Source organism: Daucus carota, chromosome 1 (genome assembly GCF_001625215.2).
Source record: "Daucus carota subsp. sativus chromosome 1, DH1 v3.0, whole genome shotgun sequence".
NCBI lineage: Eukaryota > Viridiplantae > Streptophyta > Magnoliopsida > Apiales > Apiaceae > Daucus > Daucus carota.
This window is the reverse complement of record NC_030381.2, coordinates 34,589,880-34,606,710: the sequence shown is the minus strand read 5'-3', so window position 1 is coordinate 34,606,710 and position 16,831 is coordinate 34,589,880. Positions and strand designations below refer to the sequence as shown.

Below are 16,831 nucleotides of genomic sequence, written 5' to 3'. Positions count from 1 at the left end.
TATTATTAAGACCCTATGACATTAATTCCATCAAATATTGGTTCAGTTTACAAAGACTCCCCAGAGAGTAAATACATATCTTCCTGATTGATCAAAATCTCAAAACAAGGCTACAATAACAGGCATAACCAACCAAAGGTAACACGAAAACCAGCTCAAAACAGAGAATGGAGCTGCCTTGCTCGGAGAAGGTGCAGGCACAATGGGTGAAGAAGTGGGCAATGCAGCAGGAGGGGAGGAGGGAGGAAGTGAATCAGAAAGGCGAAGCACGTTGATGTCGACTTTCTGACCAGCTTGGCAGTGACCAGGAACCCCGCAGAGAAAGAAATGGTGGCCGTGCTTGGTGATGGTGATGGAGTCATTGCCTGATGTGTGAGTGGCAATTGGGAAAGATGCATTGCATGACTTGTAGTGTACATGTTTCACTTGCATCACATTGTGGAACTGAGAGCTGTACTCAAACACTGTTTTCACCATTATGGGAAAATGTCACATAAGCTATAGATAATATTAGTCATAAAAATTTAAATATTCACATACACGTTTTTCATAAGAAAAAACTCCAACATTTTAATTTTTTAAGAAAACATTGCATCATGTTGTGCAGGCTTAAAAATCCCTACAAAACACTACACGATATGATATTTTAGTGTGAAACGCTACATGAAATAACGTTTAGGGACTTCAAATACCAGGCGATCTAGCATTTTGGTTTGAAAAGTAATATTTGGAACGTCTTCTCCTATTATAATATTTGAAATTCTCTTCTAAAAAAATATAGGTCGGGCCAACACCCGATTTTACTAAAATTTGAACTCTCTCGGCCTTTTATCACCGATAAAGGCCTCAATGGGCTCGAAACACAATGACATTGACCTATGTGTTAAGATGGATGGATATTATTGTACTAGCAACGACTTAACTTATCTTCAAAGAGAGATAAGCCACATAGTGATTGACTTCAGCATCAAGATACCTGCATGCCTCCACTCCAGTTCCACTAACATCATTCATCATTACAAATGGCTTTGCATGTTACAGTATGATTGTCCCCACTTGTGGGGTGAAATTCAAAGGTGCAAAATTCTTGTGGAGCTAGGTAGTAGTTATTGACTTCTTGGCATATGTATAGTTCCAAAATTCAAATATTACTACTCTAAAAGTCATCTAAAGCACCAAATAAATAACAAAAAGTAGAATTAAATCAAGGGCCTCTTTTTTTTAGGCATCGGAATTCAGAATGACCAAACTGGAATGAGTGTAAGAAGAAGAAGACATACAGATAACATCATTAAGTTTGAAGGTTTTAGTAGCAGCCCACTGCTTGTAATCAACTTTCCCAATGGTTGTCCAGCCAGCTGAGTCCCCCACCTTGTAAACTGTACCTCCTGCTATTTGCATGCAACAACATATCACCACCATCACCAACACACCCAGATCAGCTCTCTCCAGACCCATCACACCTTTCTTCTGATTTGTGTGTGGAAATATGAGAAGGCAATGCAAGAATGTGGTCAGAGGCTAGTGTTTATATATACTGGAGAGATGATGATTGCATGAGCAAGTGGTTCAGCACCTTCCTCAGTAGAGGCGTGCCCCCCTTGCTTTTTATTAAAAGTAAAATTACTCAACAGTTAGGACTATGGTCCTTAGATAGTTACTCATATTCAAAAGTCATGCATTGTTAAAAGGGCTAGGCTTGCTCCAACACACTCCCATTTTATCATTTATTATGTTCAATACAGTGTGTCAAGACAACACATGCCTTGAAACACTTCAACTTCCATCATTTTGCCATCTTAATTCTTAACCTCCAATTCTCACACAGCAAACATTTCAAATTGATGGGAAGTAGTATATGTGTTAATTTTAGGACTTGCAAGTTGCAAGGGGATGGCAATCTTTTAGCTCTGTAATGCATTTTGCCGAAGACTGTATTTGATAATCAAGTAATTTTGTTATAACATTCAAAATTCTGGTAGAAGTTCTTTTTTATACTATATATTAAGAGTCCGGTTGGATGAGTTTGTGACTTATTTTTAACTTTAAGTCAGTTTATGACTTACTACACAAACAAACATTTTTCAGTTTAAAGTCGAAAATGACTTAATATCTGGGATCATAAACACCACCAAATTGGCTTTGGGATAGATTCATACGAGAGTCTGTTTATTTGGCATGACTCCTGAACAAAAACAATCAAGTGCGCCAACATTGATGAGATGAAATAATATTGTTGCTCCTGCATGGCAAAGCAAACTATTTGCTTGAATTACAAAGTTATTTTGATTCATAGGTTCAACTCATTACAGATTTTTGTTGACATCATTGTTACTTTGGTGGAACAAACTCTTAACAGCCCAAGTTTGCAGATATTCAATTACAATGTAGTATGTGCCCATGTTCTTGCTAGAGCATATACGAAATCATTTACGGTATCTGTAACATCTACAGCAGTATTGTAAAAAACGGGAATCAAACTAAACTGATGAAGACACTAAACAAAGATTAATTGGATGATTAATTAAATAATCAGATATTTAAGTTTAACAAGCTACAAAACATGAATTAATCAGTGATTAACTTTTACAATAAAGATCTCTGAATATATTATAATCACTTGACTGAAAATGATTATATTTTAAGTTATGAAACCGCAAAACGTATTATTACATTACAACTTTGATTAGCATGAAATTGTTCCAACACTATTTATTATACCACAAAAAAGATAACAGCTATTATTATGTTCTTGTTGCTATAATATAATTTTAACTCAATTTTTTAGTGAAATTAAAGATTATTGCCTTCCAGGTATGACTTGCATTGAACATTTGTCCAGGTCTTGTAATATTTCAGACAATGGTAAAAAAAAGCATAGCATTGTACTTGTCTCTGCATTGACAAAGAATAATGAGGTCCTCAACTTTTCATCCCAATACATATAACAATGACAACAGTAATCCCTCTCCTAACACCTGCAAGATGCTTTCGCAACATTACATTGCAACTTAATTAGCAATATATGCTCCTTTACAATATTTTCATGTACTTTTGTTGCTGCGAAAGCTCTTTTGGCCTTTAATTGTGACTCTCTATAGCGCTGAGGTCACAAATTCCTAACTGCAACTACTAAGTAAAAATAAAAATGGGACTTACTTAGCAGCTCTACCTAGAACTAATGATCGGTATTGTTTGAGGTGTCTGCTGCAGGTGGTTCCTGATTTGCGACAGCAGCCAACTCTTTCTCCTGCTGCTTTTTAAGATATCTTTGGGCAGTTGAAGTGACAATCTTTACAAGAAAGTTCATGAGCATTAACCACACAACAGCGTTCCAAATTGAAGCTAACGACAACTCCCACTTGTTCACCTGAGAAGGATATGGATGTCCATCAAATTATACCTATAAACTAGAGAAATCATATGGTTTGTGTGACCTATGTTACCTAGGCTCTTTATTTCAGCTTGAGTACTTGTATATAGTCACTCGCACTTTATTTTGGGCCAAAACATGCAAAATTTTCAATTTAAAACCATGTCTGACACCAAACACATATCCATGTTGGACATTTTAGTTGAGTCATTCTATCGAGTCAACATGGTGTATAAGCAGGGATACCTTAACATTTGTGTTCACTGGCGGCGGTGATGTCATATATTTCTCTTTCATTGCATGCAGTTTTACAACAAGGTCGGGGAGAATGGAATCAAAACCAGGTATATGGCTAAGAACCCAAATTAACTCGTTCTCTATCCAGTCCAATAGCTGATTGTTGCAGACTGATATGATGAACACAGTCTGCAGAAGAATTATATTCACAATGATATATGTGAGAAAGAAAAGAAAAAAAGGAATTATGGCACATAAGTACATAGCAAATTTCCTGTTGACATATATAGAGTTAGATATACAAAGGATGATGACTCGGGTTAATATATCCCACTTGCATAGCCACCGTGAGTAAACAGGTTCCCTACTTCATTCAATCTGTTGCCAATAAAATAAGTATTCAAGATAATCTTCACAAACCTGTATGTGTGTTTTAATAATTGCTTTTCCAATCATTGTTGCGAGAAAAAACTCCCAAAAAGGAATGCCAAACTGTCCACACATTATGCCAGCAAGGTCAAACAAAGGATTTGGCACCTGTATAAGACTTAATTAGTTAATAAGTTGATATGTATAAAAAAGATCATATAGTAAGGCAGAGGTATTGTAGATGCTCTAATTCAAATCCTGTATTTTACTCAAAAGAGATACAACTTCTCTATTAAGTTGCAAGATCAGATAGAGCACTAGCATGATCTGACTAACCGATGCAAGCAATAGAATGGTAAAGAAGTTTAGATATTGAGCATGTGACAGGAACCAACGCTTGAGTCGATTCAAAAGCGAAGCTATCTGCCCTTCATCTTCAGAAGATGATGTATCCAATTCTTCCATATCCAGTGTGCCGCCAGATAAGCTTGCTACATATATATGAATTTTAACATGTAAGTATGGCTATATGGCCAACTAAGAAACAAAGAGAACAATAGAACAAGAGTCAAATGCTGAAATATATAGACACCAAAACCTTTTAGAAACCAAAAGATAGTAGCAAGTTATTATGTACAGAAGCTCAACCGAACATTATAAGCTTAAATCTATAGTCCGACCTTAATAACTTAATATAACAATATAGAAACCTCCACGGCTCCAGGCCATAAATAGATTTTTTTGGCAACAGCTGGATCTGAGAAGTTCATATCGGTATAAATCTCGTCGTTAGTGGAAATATTAGGCGTCCAGCCCTCGTAGCATTTGACTAAATCTGAAAGTACATGATCCTGCCCTCCAGGACTCATCAAATAATTAACGAAGTTAAACGCCAGACAATTCAAATCTCAATGTTGAATTTTTGACAACACTTGGTCCCGCGAAATCCCTTACTCCAAACTGTGGTTGGGCACATAATTACGCCAAACCCTTGCGGATGCACATTTAGGGTAGTCTTACTGAAACTGAATACAGGTTGCTCAGATCAATTAAGTGTGAATACGTCTAAAAATTCACTTTTTAATAAAGGCATACATAAGGTTGGTAACTTATAGACTGAACACATACTTGTGAAATGAAAAGACCCATAGTGCTTTTTAGGAACATTAAGGCACTACTTTTAGATAACCAAACACATCTGTACAGTAACTCTAAGAACTTCACATTACTCTGATGAATCAAGTATCCAGCAACATGGCATAGCTATACAGCCTATACGCAGTCTTGTAATAATTGATAAGGGTAAAAAGAGTCCCTTATTGCTAAGTACCTGCTCTTGAAATAAAGTATGGAGGTAGCTCTCCTAGTGCAGTTCCCAAACCCCACAAAACAGCCTCTAACTGAACCTGCGGCAGTATACTGCTAAGTGGAACCCGCAAACCCTCTGAGGACGTAAAAACAGGAGGACCAAATTCAGAGCAATTCTTCCTAAGCCATGAAGGCCCTCTATTCAATTGTATTGTATCATATGGAGCACTTTTAATGTCCACCCGGCCACATTGCATTGCTTTTATCGTAAAAAAGGCTACATGAGGACCTAAATACAAGACAAAAGTATGTAGTCCAGATCCTGTAAAAATATTACACAAGATAGCATCAGTTTTCCATCCCTAAAATATAGTCTGGGTGCTATGTATATCAACGATCGATGCAACAAAAAAACAGCTGAAGATAAATGATAATATTATGCTTCTGCAACCAGAATTGATAATTAAAATACAAAGATTCTTTAGCATATCAATCTCATAAAAGGACATTTTACTACTGGCATTCACAATACATCGTAACATATGCACTGCAGGATTCATAATTTGATTGGATGCCAACATTTTATCACTGTTCAGAAAGCTTGGTACAAAAAAATACCATGTAATTATATAATACATATAAGTAAAGTATAGGAATAGCAGTATTTGCTTATATTGATGAGAATCATCTATCGACTATCGATTTCTGGCATGTACTTCTATCTTTAATGGAAATTACTTTGAACAAAATTTGTTAGTGATAAAACTACAATCTCAAGCAATTGCAGCATTAAAAGTCATTGCGAATAAATGTGAAACTTTTCTCACCAAGACCAATTGAAGATGCAACACCAAGGGCCACCCACCACAGCCCAAACTCCAGATACTGGATTATCTCCTCGAAATGCTGCAGAAAACATACAAACAAAAAGTTAAAAGTGTATTAATTAAAATTCATGCTAAACTTTAAATATTAAAATAAGAAGATGTGCTATTACAATTTCTAAAAAGACGAAGAAGATGATGATTTTGAATTTGCTCTTGGGAAACCCTCAAAAACAAACTCACGAAAGTTTTATCTTCAACAGGTATGATAGCCCTGTGAAGACAAATGCCTCAGTGATGCAAGAGGTTTAGGGTTCTTTGCTGTATTAAAACTACTTGTTCGTCCAAACTCCAAAGCAAATACTGGTGGTTGTTTCAGCACAGTAATTAAGATACCATTCCTTTTTGCAGTTATATTTAAGCACAGATAAGATGGAGACATTAAAAAATCTTGAGTACCTTTTCATGAGGGCCATTAGTGTTCATCAACAGTGCCGCACCTAGAACCAGGAAACTACTCAGAAATGTAAGCCAAGCTCCATGTCCCAACAGATAGAGTATTACTTTTTTTAGATACTGAATAATAGCCAGAATGAAAAATTTTATGGTTTTTAAAGGCTGTGTTGTAAGTGTTAAATTTTCTAGTTCCTGCTTATGCTTCTCATGAAGTCCTGCACAAAGTAGAATATCAATCAGCTCAGATCACCTATAGCTATTTTGGAGACTAATAGATACTCAAGAGACATCCATATATGTTTATCCACAAATAGTTATAGAATGCTTCTATAGAAACAGAGTTATGTGATTATCAAATAATGAAAACATGTCTAATGCAGCTGCACAATTTAGTTAAATTTAGAATCACCTGATCAGTTGAATAGTTCATTTACACATGCATGCGGATTTATCATCCTTCACATATATAATTAGAGACTTGATTACTTGAATAACCAAAATATTGAAATGACTCCCTTCATGGGTTGCAATGCATAACTTGAAATGAATAACAATAAGTGTCATGCACTTATTGTTATTCCTGTTGTTAATTCGTATATTCATTTTTGGGAATTTAACAAATATACTGCTTTTTGTAAGTTTTTTTTGCAATTTTACTATCTTCTGAAAATAATTGCGAATATACTATGCAACTTCTGAGGATATGACAGCAACACAGCGAACAGGACAACAGCAGTGGCTGCCACAGGCTTCATTCCCGTCAAGAATTCCGTCAACCGAACCCATTCCATTCTTACTAACCCACCTTTCCAGATTTAAACAAAGCTCCCTACTCACCCACCTTTGAAACGAATACAAGAAAAGTTAATTTGTTTTTAGTTGATTTTGTGGTTACTTTTAGTTGATTTTCGGGTTGTTTTTGTGATATTAGTCCTGGCCCTGCAGGGACACTCATTTTTCGTCTTTTACAACCACTTGCAACTTATTTTTGCAATTTTTTTTAAGAAAATAGCATTTTTGCAATTTATATGGCAGTTTTGCAAATTTTTTAAAAAAAATTACAGTATTTTTGCAAAAAACTTTCTAGGCCTGGGTATTTGTGAGAAAACCCCTTCATTTTTCTACAGGTTGTCTTGCATCACACGGTGTCGAAATTTTAAAAAAAATTGATCTGAGCACGTGAATGTATAGAAATATTTCCATTGCTTGAAAGTCAATTTGCATAGATATTTCAACTCTTCTGTATCCACAATGTTAAAGAATGAGAACATACAAATTTTTGGCATCTAATGGTACTTCTGCTCTTGCTCAGAGTTCGTGTTTGTGCACATCACAACAAAATCATCATATGTTTATCTTCAAACTAGACAAATTCTTGACACTATTCAAGCACTTCTCATTTCTTCCTCTTGTCCAAAATATTAACTTTTAAGTAAAAAATGTGTGTTTGTGTATGAAGTGAATAAGTTGCTTAAAAATAAGTACAAAAAACTATTATACTTTCAATATTTTATTTGATGAAAACTAATACTGTCATCCACATGTTTAATATATACATTTCATTTTAATTTAGTTATGTTAATAATTTATATGTTACACAATTACAATAAATATATCTAGACGGATAATAACCGAGACTTTTAATTTTGACTTCTCCTTTCAGATAACACAAAGTCATCAATAATTTTTTGAAGTCTATCCAAACGAGTTCTAAATATAATTTCTTCTCTAGTTACTGCTAACGTAGCTACTTAGGAAACATTATAAGACAAACCGCCCTTATATGATATCCCTAAGGATTTTGATAAAACCCGAGCCATGTGCACCGATAACAACCCATAACATTAAGGGGTGGTGATTCAATTGCAGAAGAATCGCTACCCTAAAAGAGTTTGCACCGATAACAACCCATAACATTAAGAAAGGACTGGAGCAATTCCCAATTGTAAAATAATTAAAGTCTTGGTAATAAGAGATTTAAGCATCTCCAACACTCTCTTAGTTGGATCCTCAAAATAATAAAAATATATGACTCTTAGCAATTTAGTGCAAAATTAAGAGTGTGAACTCCAACAATGCTCTTTATATTTCTCATCTATTTCATATTTTATTCATAGTGGGCTCCACTATGACAAAGATTCAAATAAAAAGAGAAGGAAAGTGAAATAAAAGAGAGAAAAAGTGGGGATAATTGGAGAAAAAGTTTTATTATTAAAAATAAGTTAAGAGCCCAGTTGTGGCTCCTAAAAGAGAGGAGAGAGAGTGAGCTCTTAACTTTTTAAAGAGACCGCAAGAGTCTCTTTGGAGCTCTATTTTGGACATGGCTCTTTATTTTTCCACTTAAAGGAGCTCAATTAGAGAGCCTCTTGCAGATGCTCTTACATCTCCTTGCATAGAAGTAAATCCCTAAGCACCAAGTAAAATCCTAATAAAAAAGGAAACAAATCTTTTTCTTATTCTCTACCATGATCTAGAACATTTCTAATTACCATATTTTTAACATAATTAAACTTTATAATGAATTACAGTTGAATCTATTTCAAAATAATAGTAATAGAAACTAAATATATCCTATTTCTTTGATTTCCCGTTCCACAACAATGTGACATTTTCGGAACATAAAAATTAACGTCGGCTACTTTACTCGGGACTCTCCATTCTTGACCTAATAACTATGTCCACTGGACATGACATGGGTGTGGGTGTGGGATCTGAGTCGAATCATTTTTATTAAACTCCACACTTCACCTTGTAGCATCCCAGTTTAAAACGAAAGTTATGGTCTTGTTACAACTTGAATACAGAGAGCAAGGTCCATCAATAAATTGATCCTGTGATTTCCTATTGATTTTATGCTACAATTTAACATATATAAATAAGTGTATGTGATTTATATGTAGTAGACACTATTTGTATGAATGCACAATAAATCCATCTATGTAAAGTTTTTACTTGCATTAAGCTTACATGTCGAGTCCCCACATCCGTGTCTATTTCTGATCCATATCCAAGAATCCCAATTATCCTTAAACTAAGAATCCGACTCTTGGATGCACACCTGTGTTCGACACTCATACCCGAGTCCGGGTAACATAGAACGTCAAAGTTCAAAATTGACTTATACTAGTATTTTTCACTTCACAAATCATTTTGTTGATCTACATGTCAGTGATGAAATCATAGATTATATGAATCCTCAAGTTGAGAGCTCAGACAATGAATTCCAAATACTAATGTTCATTTACATGAAGTCCGATGGATTCTGATTTCGAACCTCTCATTCTATCATCTCTGTCAGACGAGTTCAACAATGTTGCCATAACAAGTATCGCAAAACTAAAGTGTGCTCATAGCAAAAAGCATAGCTAACACAATAGGACAGAAGTGTGCCGATAGTGATATCAATGTAAAGAGCTCCGAATGAATATGATAAAACGTCTTCTAAATATTTATAGTTCCAAACAAATCCACTTCAACGACTTTGGTGTACCAGGAGGAACGTAGATTATCTCATTAAAACCTAGAATACTAATTTCTCTTGTTGATGCCAACAACTTAATTCCTGACACGAGATAAGAACTTAAGCTTTCACATCCAGTTATTCGAGTAAAGATCTACACAGAACAATTCCAGCTAAACTCATTAAATTACCCGCTCAGAAACAGAATAACACCAATCACATACTGCCCAGATAATATTACACATATAACAAGCCTACAAGCTGAAAAATCACCGACCCACCTAAATTCAAGACAAACCCACTGACAATATACTAACAAAATTCGATTTTTAAACAATTTACACCAACATACATATACACATAAAGGCATACAATAATTATAAAATATTATATAAAATTAAAGAGACAAGAACTTGCCTGAATCTGTGACATGATTACTCTGGGATGCAGCAGAAACAGATCCCATGATGCTCTCACTCTAGAAACTCAATCAATATATATTCATAAAGATCTGCAAAAACACAATATTTTATGTGTGTGTGTGTGTATTGTATGCAGCTTCTTGGGTTCTGTATTACATAGTACAACTGGATCTAATGTAAAGCAATTGAGTGAAACATGAGTGGGAGAATTGGGTGCAGATTTGATTGGCGAAGAAAACGAAAAACTGTGTGTGTTGCGTCAATGAATTGATGAAACACGATCCAGACAGTGCCCTCTCTCGAGAAGCGCAATATGAAAAAACACTCAAGTATTTATTACTTTTTTTTTTTAATTTATTTGTGGGTGATGAGATAAATATACTAGTCAAATTTGGCCTAATATAGTGGTCAACAAACACTTTTTTAATTTTGGAAGTAAATTAAAATTCGACTTTTTAAAGAATATTCACAAGCCTTGTAACTAATCTTTTAGAGACCAGGAGCACGTTTGCCGGGTCTTAAAGCCCAGATTTAAGTTCTGTTTAAAAAATCGGTGATTAATTACGATTAATCCATGTTTCGTAATTCGCCGAACTGATTAAATTTCCGATTAATCACTGATCAATCTGATTAATCCCCGATCAATTCAATTAATCTCCGATTAATACTTGTTCTGTGACTTCACCGATTAAGTCCGATTTCCGCTTTTTACAACACTGGATTTAAGTCATATCTGACTTTAAACTGAAAAATGTATGTTTGTGTAATAAGTCAGAAGTCAGCTTAAAGCCAGAAATACGCCAGAAGCTGACTTAAAACCATAAGTTAGTTTGAGGTATTTTTTTGAGTGACTAATTATCTTTTACTTAAAGTCAGAAGTTAGTTTGAGGTACTTTCAATAACTCATAAGTCATTAATAAGTCAAAATTACCCAAACAGACATTTTAAGCTCTCGGCTTATCAAATAAGTCACGTTAAGTCATAAGTCAATAAGTCACGTTAAATCATAAGTCACGTTAAGGCCTCATTTGTTAACGGATGAATGAGAGGATATGGACTGAACCAATTCTTTTTGCGCGTTCATACCGTTTGTTTCACATTTTGAAGTCTGGACGAGAGCAAAAAAACTCTGGACGACAGCAGCTTAAAATTCTATCTGAATGGTCCATACAGCCTCTGTGATCCAACTAATTACATACTGTGTGTGATAGCTTCTTTAATTTTAAGTTTTAAACTTTAATATTAAACTTGTGATTTATTATATTATATGATATTAGTTTGTTTTAAATTAAAAAAAAAATTATTATATTTTTAAATTATAATATTAAAATTAAAATAGTTATTCAGAAAATCAATTTTAAATTTAACAAATGAACCATAACTCAATCGTTCAGAACACTATTCATCCAGAATTCTCATTCATTCAGAAAATATGATTCAGATTTAACAAATGACCCCTAAGTCATAAGCTATAATAAACTCAGCCAAACGGGCTCTAGCTCATAACCTGGGCAATGCCCGAGACTTTGAATAGTTTTGTAAAAAAATTTAGTGGCTGTTTGGGTGAGTTTAAAATACGTGCTTTTTGCTTAAAGTAAGAAAAAGTGAAGTAGAAGTTAGAGGTAAGTTTAGACTTATAAGTGATTAAAATGTTTGGGAAATAAGTAGAAGCCGTGAAACAAAAGTATTTCTAGCTTTTTATAAGTACTTCTCGACTTATTACACAGATGGTACGAATAAGTGTTTCTAACTTATAACTCCATAAGCCGAGCTTAAACGCTCCCCACAAACACCCACTTAATATATTAAAAATGTTAGAAAAAATATTTATCAATAATAAACCATAATTTTTTATTAATAAAAATAGAATATGAAATTATATTTTATAAAGTCAAAACTATTTGTATTGTATTAAACTTTTGTTTGTCCTTTGATCACTTTTATCTTAACTCGTGTTTGTTTAGTAGCATTATCGTATTGTTCATGACATCGTTTATTAAAGTCAGTTCTTTGTTGATCCTGTATCTTTAATATATTGTTCAGGAAATCATATGTTTGTTTTTTATCTCTTTGTCATGTTCATATGCTTATATTAACAAAATTTAGTAGGGGCATGTTCAAGAAGAAACACATGGAACCCTTACCTTATTTCTAATATTAGTTAGGGTTCTGCAGTAGAACTTCACATGTAAAAAATGTCAAAATTTATGTATTATGTTTTAAAATTATTTTTGAACACACACAACAATAAAAAAACATAAAAAAAAACATTTTTCAGATTTAGATCCTAAACATCTATTTAAAATTTGGGGTTCTGCAGCAGAATCTTAGTGGTTCTCTAGTTCTATTTTAAGGTTGGGTTCTCTCTTGAGCGCGACCCAAATTTAGTATTAAATTTTATAAAAGTGAAAGGAAAAATTGATGAGCTTGACGTGGATCGGCTTATATTCAATATTTTGACCACTTTTATGTTTGGAAGATTTTGGTGTTGTAGGGGAACTGGAAGATCCTACTCTCTATAATATTTTTGGTTGATTTGAATTTGCATGAGAGGGTTTTATGTGTAATATTAATTTTTATTACAATATCTTCTCATCTTGACGTTAATTTTTTAATATGTATTCGTATGATAGGGTTTTATATATGTAACGCAAACTTCTTTTAGATTATATTTATAAATATATTTTATATTATAACTATGATATCTGAAAAAAAAATTTACATAAAAGATGTAACTTATTTTAAAATTATAAAATAAATACATATTTTAAAAATTATTTTAAATTTTTTTACATCGTTGTCTGTGTTCAGAAATAATTTCAAAATATAATACATAAATTTTGAGGGGTCACGAGGGTAAAGTAGCTATTGGAAACTAATGTACACGCGGTTACCTCTCAAACAGTCAAAGTTAACGATAGATTTGGATGAAATAGTGACCAGGGGTTACAATTTGCACGAGAATATTAAGTGTATGGTGTATATTGCCACGTTTTAAAGTCCAAGTACTAAATTGTGTTTGGGGCAAACTTGGGACTTATAAAGTGTAATTAACTCTAAATTATAATTGATATTTTTGAATATTTAATTAGGTAGGTTTCCTTTCAAAATTTGAATTGAATGTGTTGGCATGATTGAATTTGAAATAAGTACTCCCTCCGTTCCTTAATGTTAGACGCTTTGACTTTTTACACGTATTTTGAGGTGCAATAAAAATGTATTTCTATACATTATTTTTCAAATTTTCTTTTTGTGAATAAAAATATAGATGTTAAACTTTTATTCAGGAAGAAAAATTGAAAAATAATATGTAGAGTAAATTTTTTGTACAACTCAAATTACGTGCACAAAGTTAAAACGCCTAACATTTAGGAACGAAGAGAGTATAAAATATGAATAGAGAGCAATCATAAAGAGTAGTATTGGAGTTAACACGTTGTTGAATGTATTAACTCATTCGGAACCACATTTTATGTTATTATTTAAGGAAGGATTTAGGAGTATCATTGAAGATGCTCTAAGTTATATTTTTTTTTTGTCGCATGCTCTAAATTATATTTTATTATAAAGTAATACAAGCACCCATCTCTCTCCACTTATGTATTGTACTCCTATTTAATAAAAGTAAGTTAATAGTAGAATATTATTTAATATTGTTTAAAGAGTTGACATAAAGAATGTTGTTGTACATGAATACATATTAAGTCGTTAACGATCAATTTTTTATATTTGAAGAATGACCTAAGAGGCTATGAGAGATGCTCTAACTTTAATGTACATGAGCCAATATTTTCAAATACCAGTCATCTGGTCTTACCCAAACTACCTCAGATGGCAAGAGTCGTTCGCATAATAGATCTTTTCATAAAAAAAGGCCCACAACAATTCATTTCACATTTCAATATTCGGAAAAATAATGGAAAAACAATGCTATGCTTGCTTAATTATGGATTTCACCGGTGCCGTTTGGCAGTGGTAGTGTGTTCTAAGAGCATCTCCAATCCTACAAATTTTTTAGCTAAAAATTGAGTTGGTATTTTAAATATAAAAAATTTAGCCAACCTGTTGAAAAAATCATACTCCAACCATGTGAACCTGTTGTCTATAATTTTAGTCAACCTCCTGTGGATGACTATATTTGTCGAATCTCTACAGGTCTATAATAAATCTGTAGGATAATTGCACATCATTTATTACCATATTAAATTGATATATTCTATTTTAACAAACTAAAATATTAATAACATTCTATTTTTAAATTATAACCAACCAATACAGCCAATACCATTGAAGTACAAATGTATTACAGGTTCAGCAAATTTTACATAATGTCTTACAGATTCAATTTAGCCAACGATTATAGCCAACGCCATTGGAGATGCTCTAACCACGCAGAGTAGTTATAAATCATTTTGATTATTCAACTAATTTCTGAGGGCTTTGAACTAAATTTTAATAAAAATAATAAAATATATCGATAAAACTAATGAAATAATAAAAATAACAATATTAAAATAAAATTGAAAAATTTCGTTCCCGAAATACTAAGAGCCTAAAACTTTTCATGATATTTGATAAAAGGTCTAAGTATATTAATTTTCAGACGACTTCGACAAATTTAAAATCCCAACAAATCATAAGTTAATTCTCAAATAATTTAAAGTGTAATATTAAAATAGAGTGCATTGTAATGATGCATGAGATTTACAACTCCAAAAATAGTTGAAATTAATCACAAAAAAGATTGAGAATTTACAATACTAGAATATTTTACATATTTATAATTATAAAATCAACATATGGAGTTATAATTTAAAAAATCCAGTTAAAACGTAGAGAACAATGATACTATTTTATATTGAAAATTAGAATCTGTGTCCGCTAATGAGATGATTCTTGAACACACACACACATATATATATATAGAGTCCTACTCCAATACAAACCAAATTAGCCTAAAAACTAAAAACCAGTTTCTGGTCAGTTTTTTATCACTATATTTTACTACAGAAATCACTAATATGTACATAACATATCACTAATTTATATATAGCATATCTCCCGAATATAAATATATGTATACACATATATGCAACGTATATGACCATCATCTTCACCAGAACTGTAATAATGGACCTCTTACCACCATTACCAGACCCAGACGTTTCTATGACTTGCCACTATTGCCTGCTATCACTCATGGTCACATACACTTTCCATCATAACTTACCAAAACTAACGATTACTTAACACTATCATACAACTTCTCTATGGTTTCTTACCGCCAAGAACCTTCCTACGACTCAAATTGATCATATATAATCGATTACCAATAGTTTAGGTAAGTAGATTTTCTCAATTTTGATGATAAAAATCATTGTTTATATACTGTATAAAAACAGTGATTAGTGCAATATAAATTAATGATACCCGTAGTTATAAATAGTGGTAGGGAATTTGGTTTTTAGTTTGTATTTAAGAGTTGGTTTGTATTTGATCAATTGCCTATATATATATATAAGCAAGTGATCAAATACAACCCAATTTTTTAATACAAATTAAAAATCAGTTTTCTTACCACTATTCATATTCATAAATGTAGGTATCACTAATTTGTACTACACTAGTCACTGTTTTTATACAATATATAAACATCAATTTTTATTATTCAAAATTAAAATTGAGAAAATCTACTGATCTAAACTATTGGTGATTGATTATAGATGATTAATTACAATCTTAGAACATCTCCGACCATTGAAAATCCTTAGCTAAAAGGTGAGTTGGCATACTAAAAATACAAAATTTTAGTCAACAGCTCGAAAAACTCAACTCCAACCATACCTAGCTGTTGTCTGTAATTTTAACCAACCTTCTATGGATGACTAAATTTGTCGAACCTCTACAGGCCTCTGTAATTTTAACCAACCTTCTATGGATGACTAAATTTGTCGAACCTCTACAGGCCTGTAAGAAATTTATAGGAAGATTGCACATCATTTATTACCATATTGAACTGATATATTCTATTTTAACAATCTAAAATATTAATAACATACAATTTTTAAATTATAACCAACCAATATAACCAATACCATTGAAACAAAATGTGTTACAGGTTTAGCAAATTTTACATAATATCTTACAGATCCCATTTAGCCAACGATTATAGCCAACGTCGTTGGAGATGCTCTTAGGAAAGTTCTTAACGGTACAAGTCACAAGAGAGGGTATAATGATGATAATTAGTCGCTAGTTTTGGTAAGTTATGTTAGCAAGTGTCTGTGACTATTGATGATGGTAGACACTGGTGGCAAGTTATAAGAATGGCTGGTAATGGTGGTAAGAGGTCCATATTACAGTTCGGGTGAAGATGATGATC

General features: G+C 32.8%; 2 protein-coding genes across 2 annotated transcripts; both read right to left on the bottom strand.

The window, feature by feature from the left end:
* Window positions 1-1,593, bottom strand: LOC108226443 (mavicyanin-like). The gene is made up of 2 exons (XM_017401409.2): window positions 1,281-1,593; window positions 1-464 (listed from the first exon to the last, which is right to left on the bottom strand). The coding sequence occupies exons 1-2, from the start codon at window positions 1,456-1,458 to the stop codon at window positions 100-102; spliced, it is 543 nt and encodes a 180-aa protein (XP_017256898.1). The 5' UTR covers window positions 1,459-1,593; the 3' UTR covers window positions 1-99.
* A 1,273-nt stretch (window positions 1,594-2,866) lies between these two features.
* LOC108225953 (vacuole membrane protein KMS1) lies at window positions 2,867-10,787 on the bottom strand. The gene is made up of 8 exons (XM_017400906.2): window positions 10,445-10,787; window positions 6,571-6,782; window positions 6,115-6,193; window positions 5,310-5,609; window positions 4,316-4,470; window positions 4,031-4,147; window positions 3,620-3,799; window positions 2,867-3,370 (listed from the first exon to the last, which is right to left on the bottom strand). The coding sequence occupies exons 1-8, from the start codon at window positions 10,491-10,493 to the stop codon at window positions 3,179-3,181; spliced, it is 1,284 nt and encodes a 427-aa protein (XP_017256395.1). The 5' UTR covers window positions 10,494-10,787; the 3' UTR covers window positions 2,867-3,178.
* Between the last annotated feature and the right edge of the window lie 6,044 nt (window positions 10,788-16,831).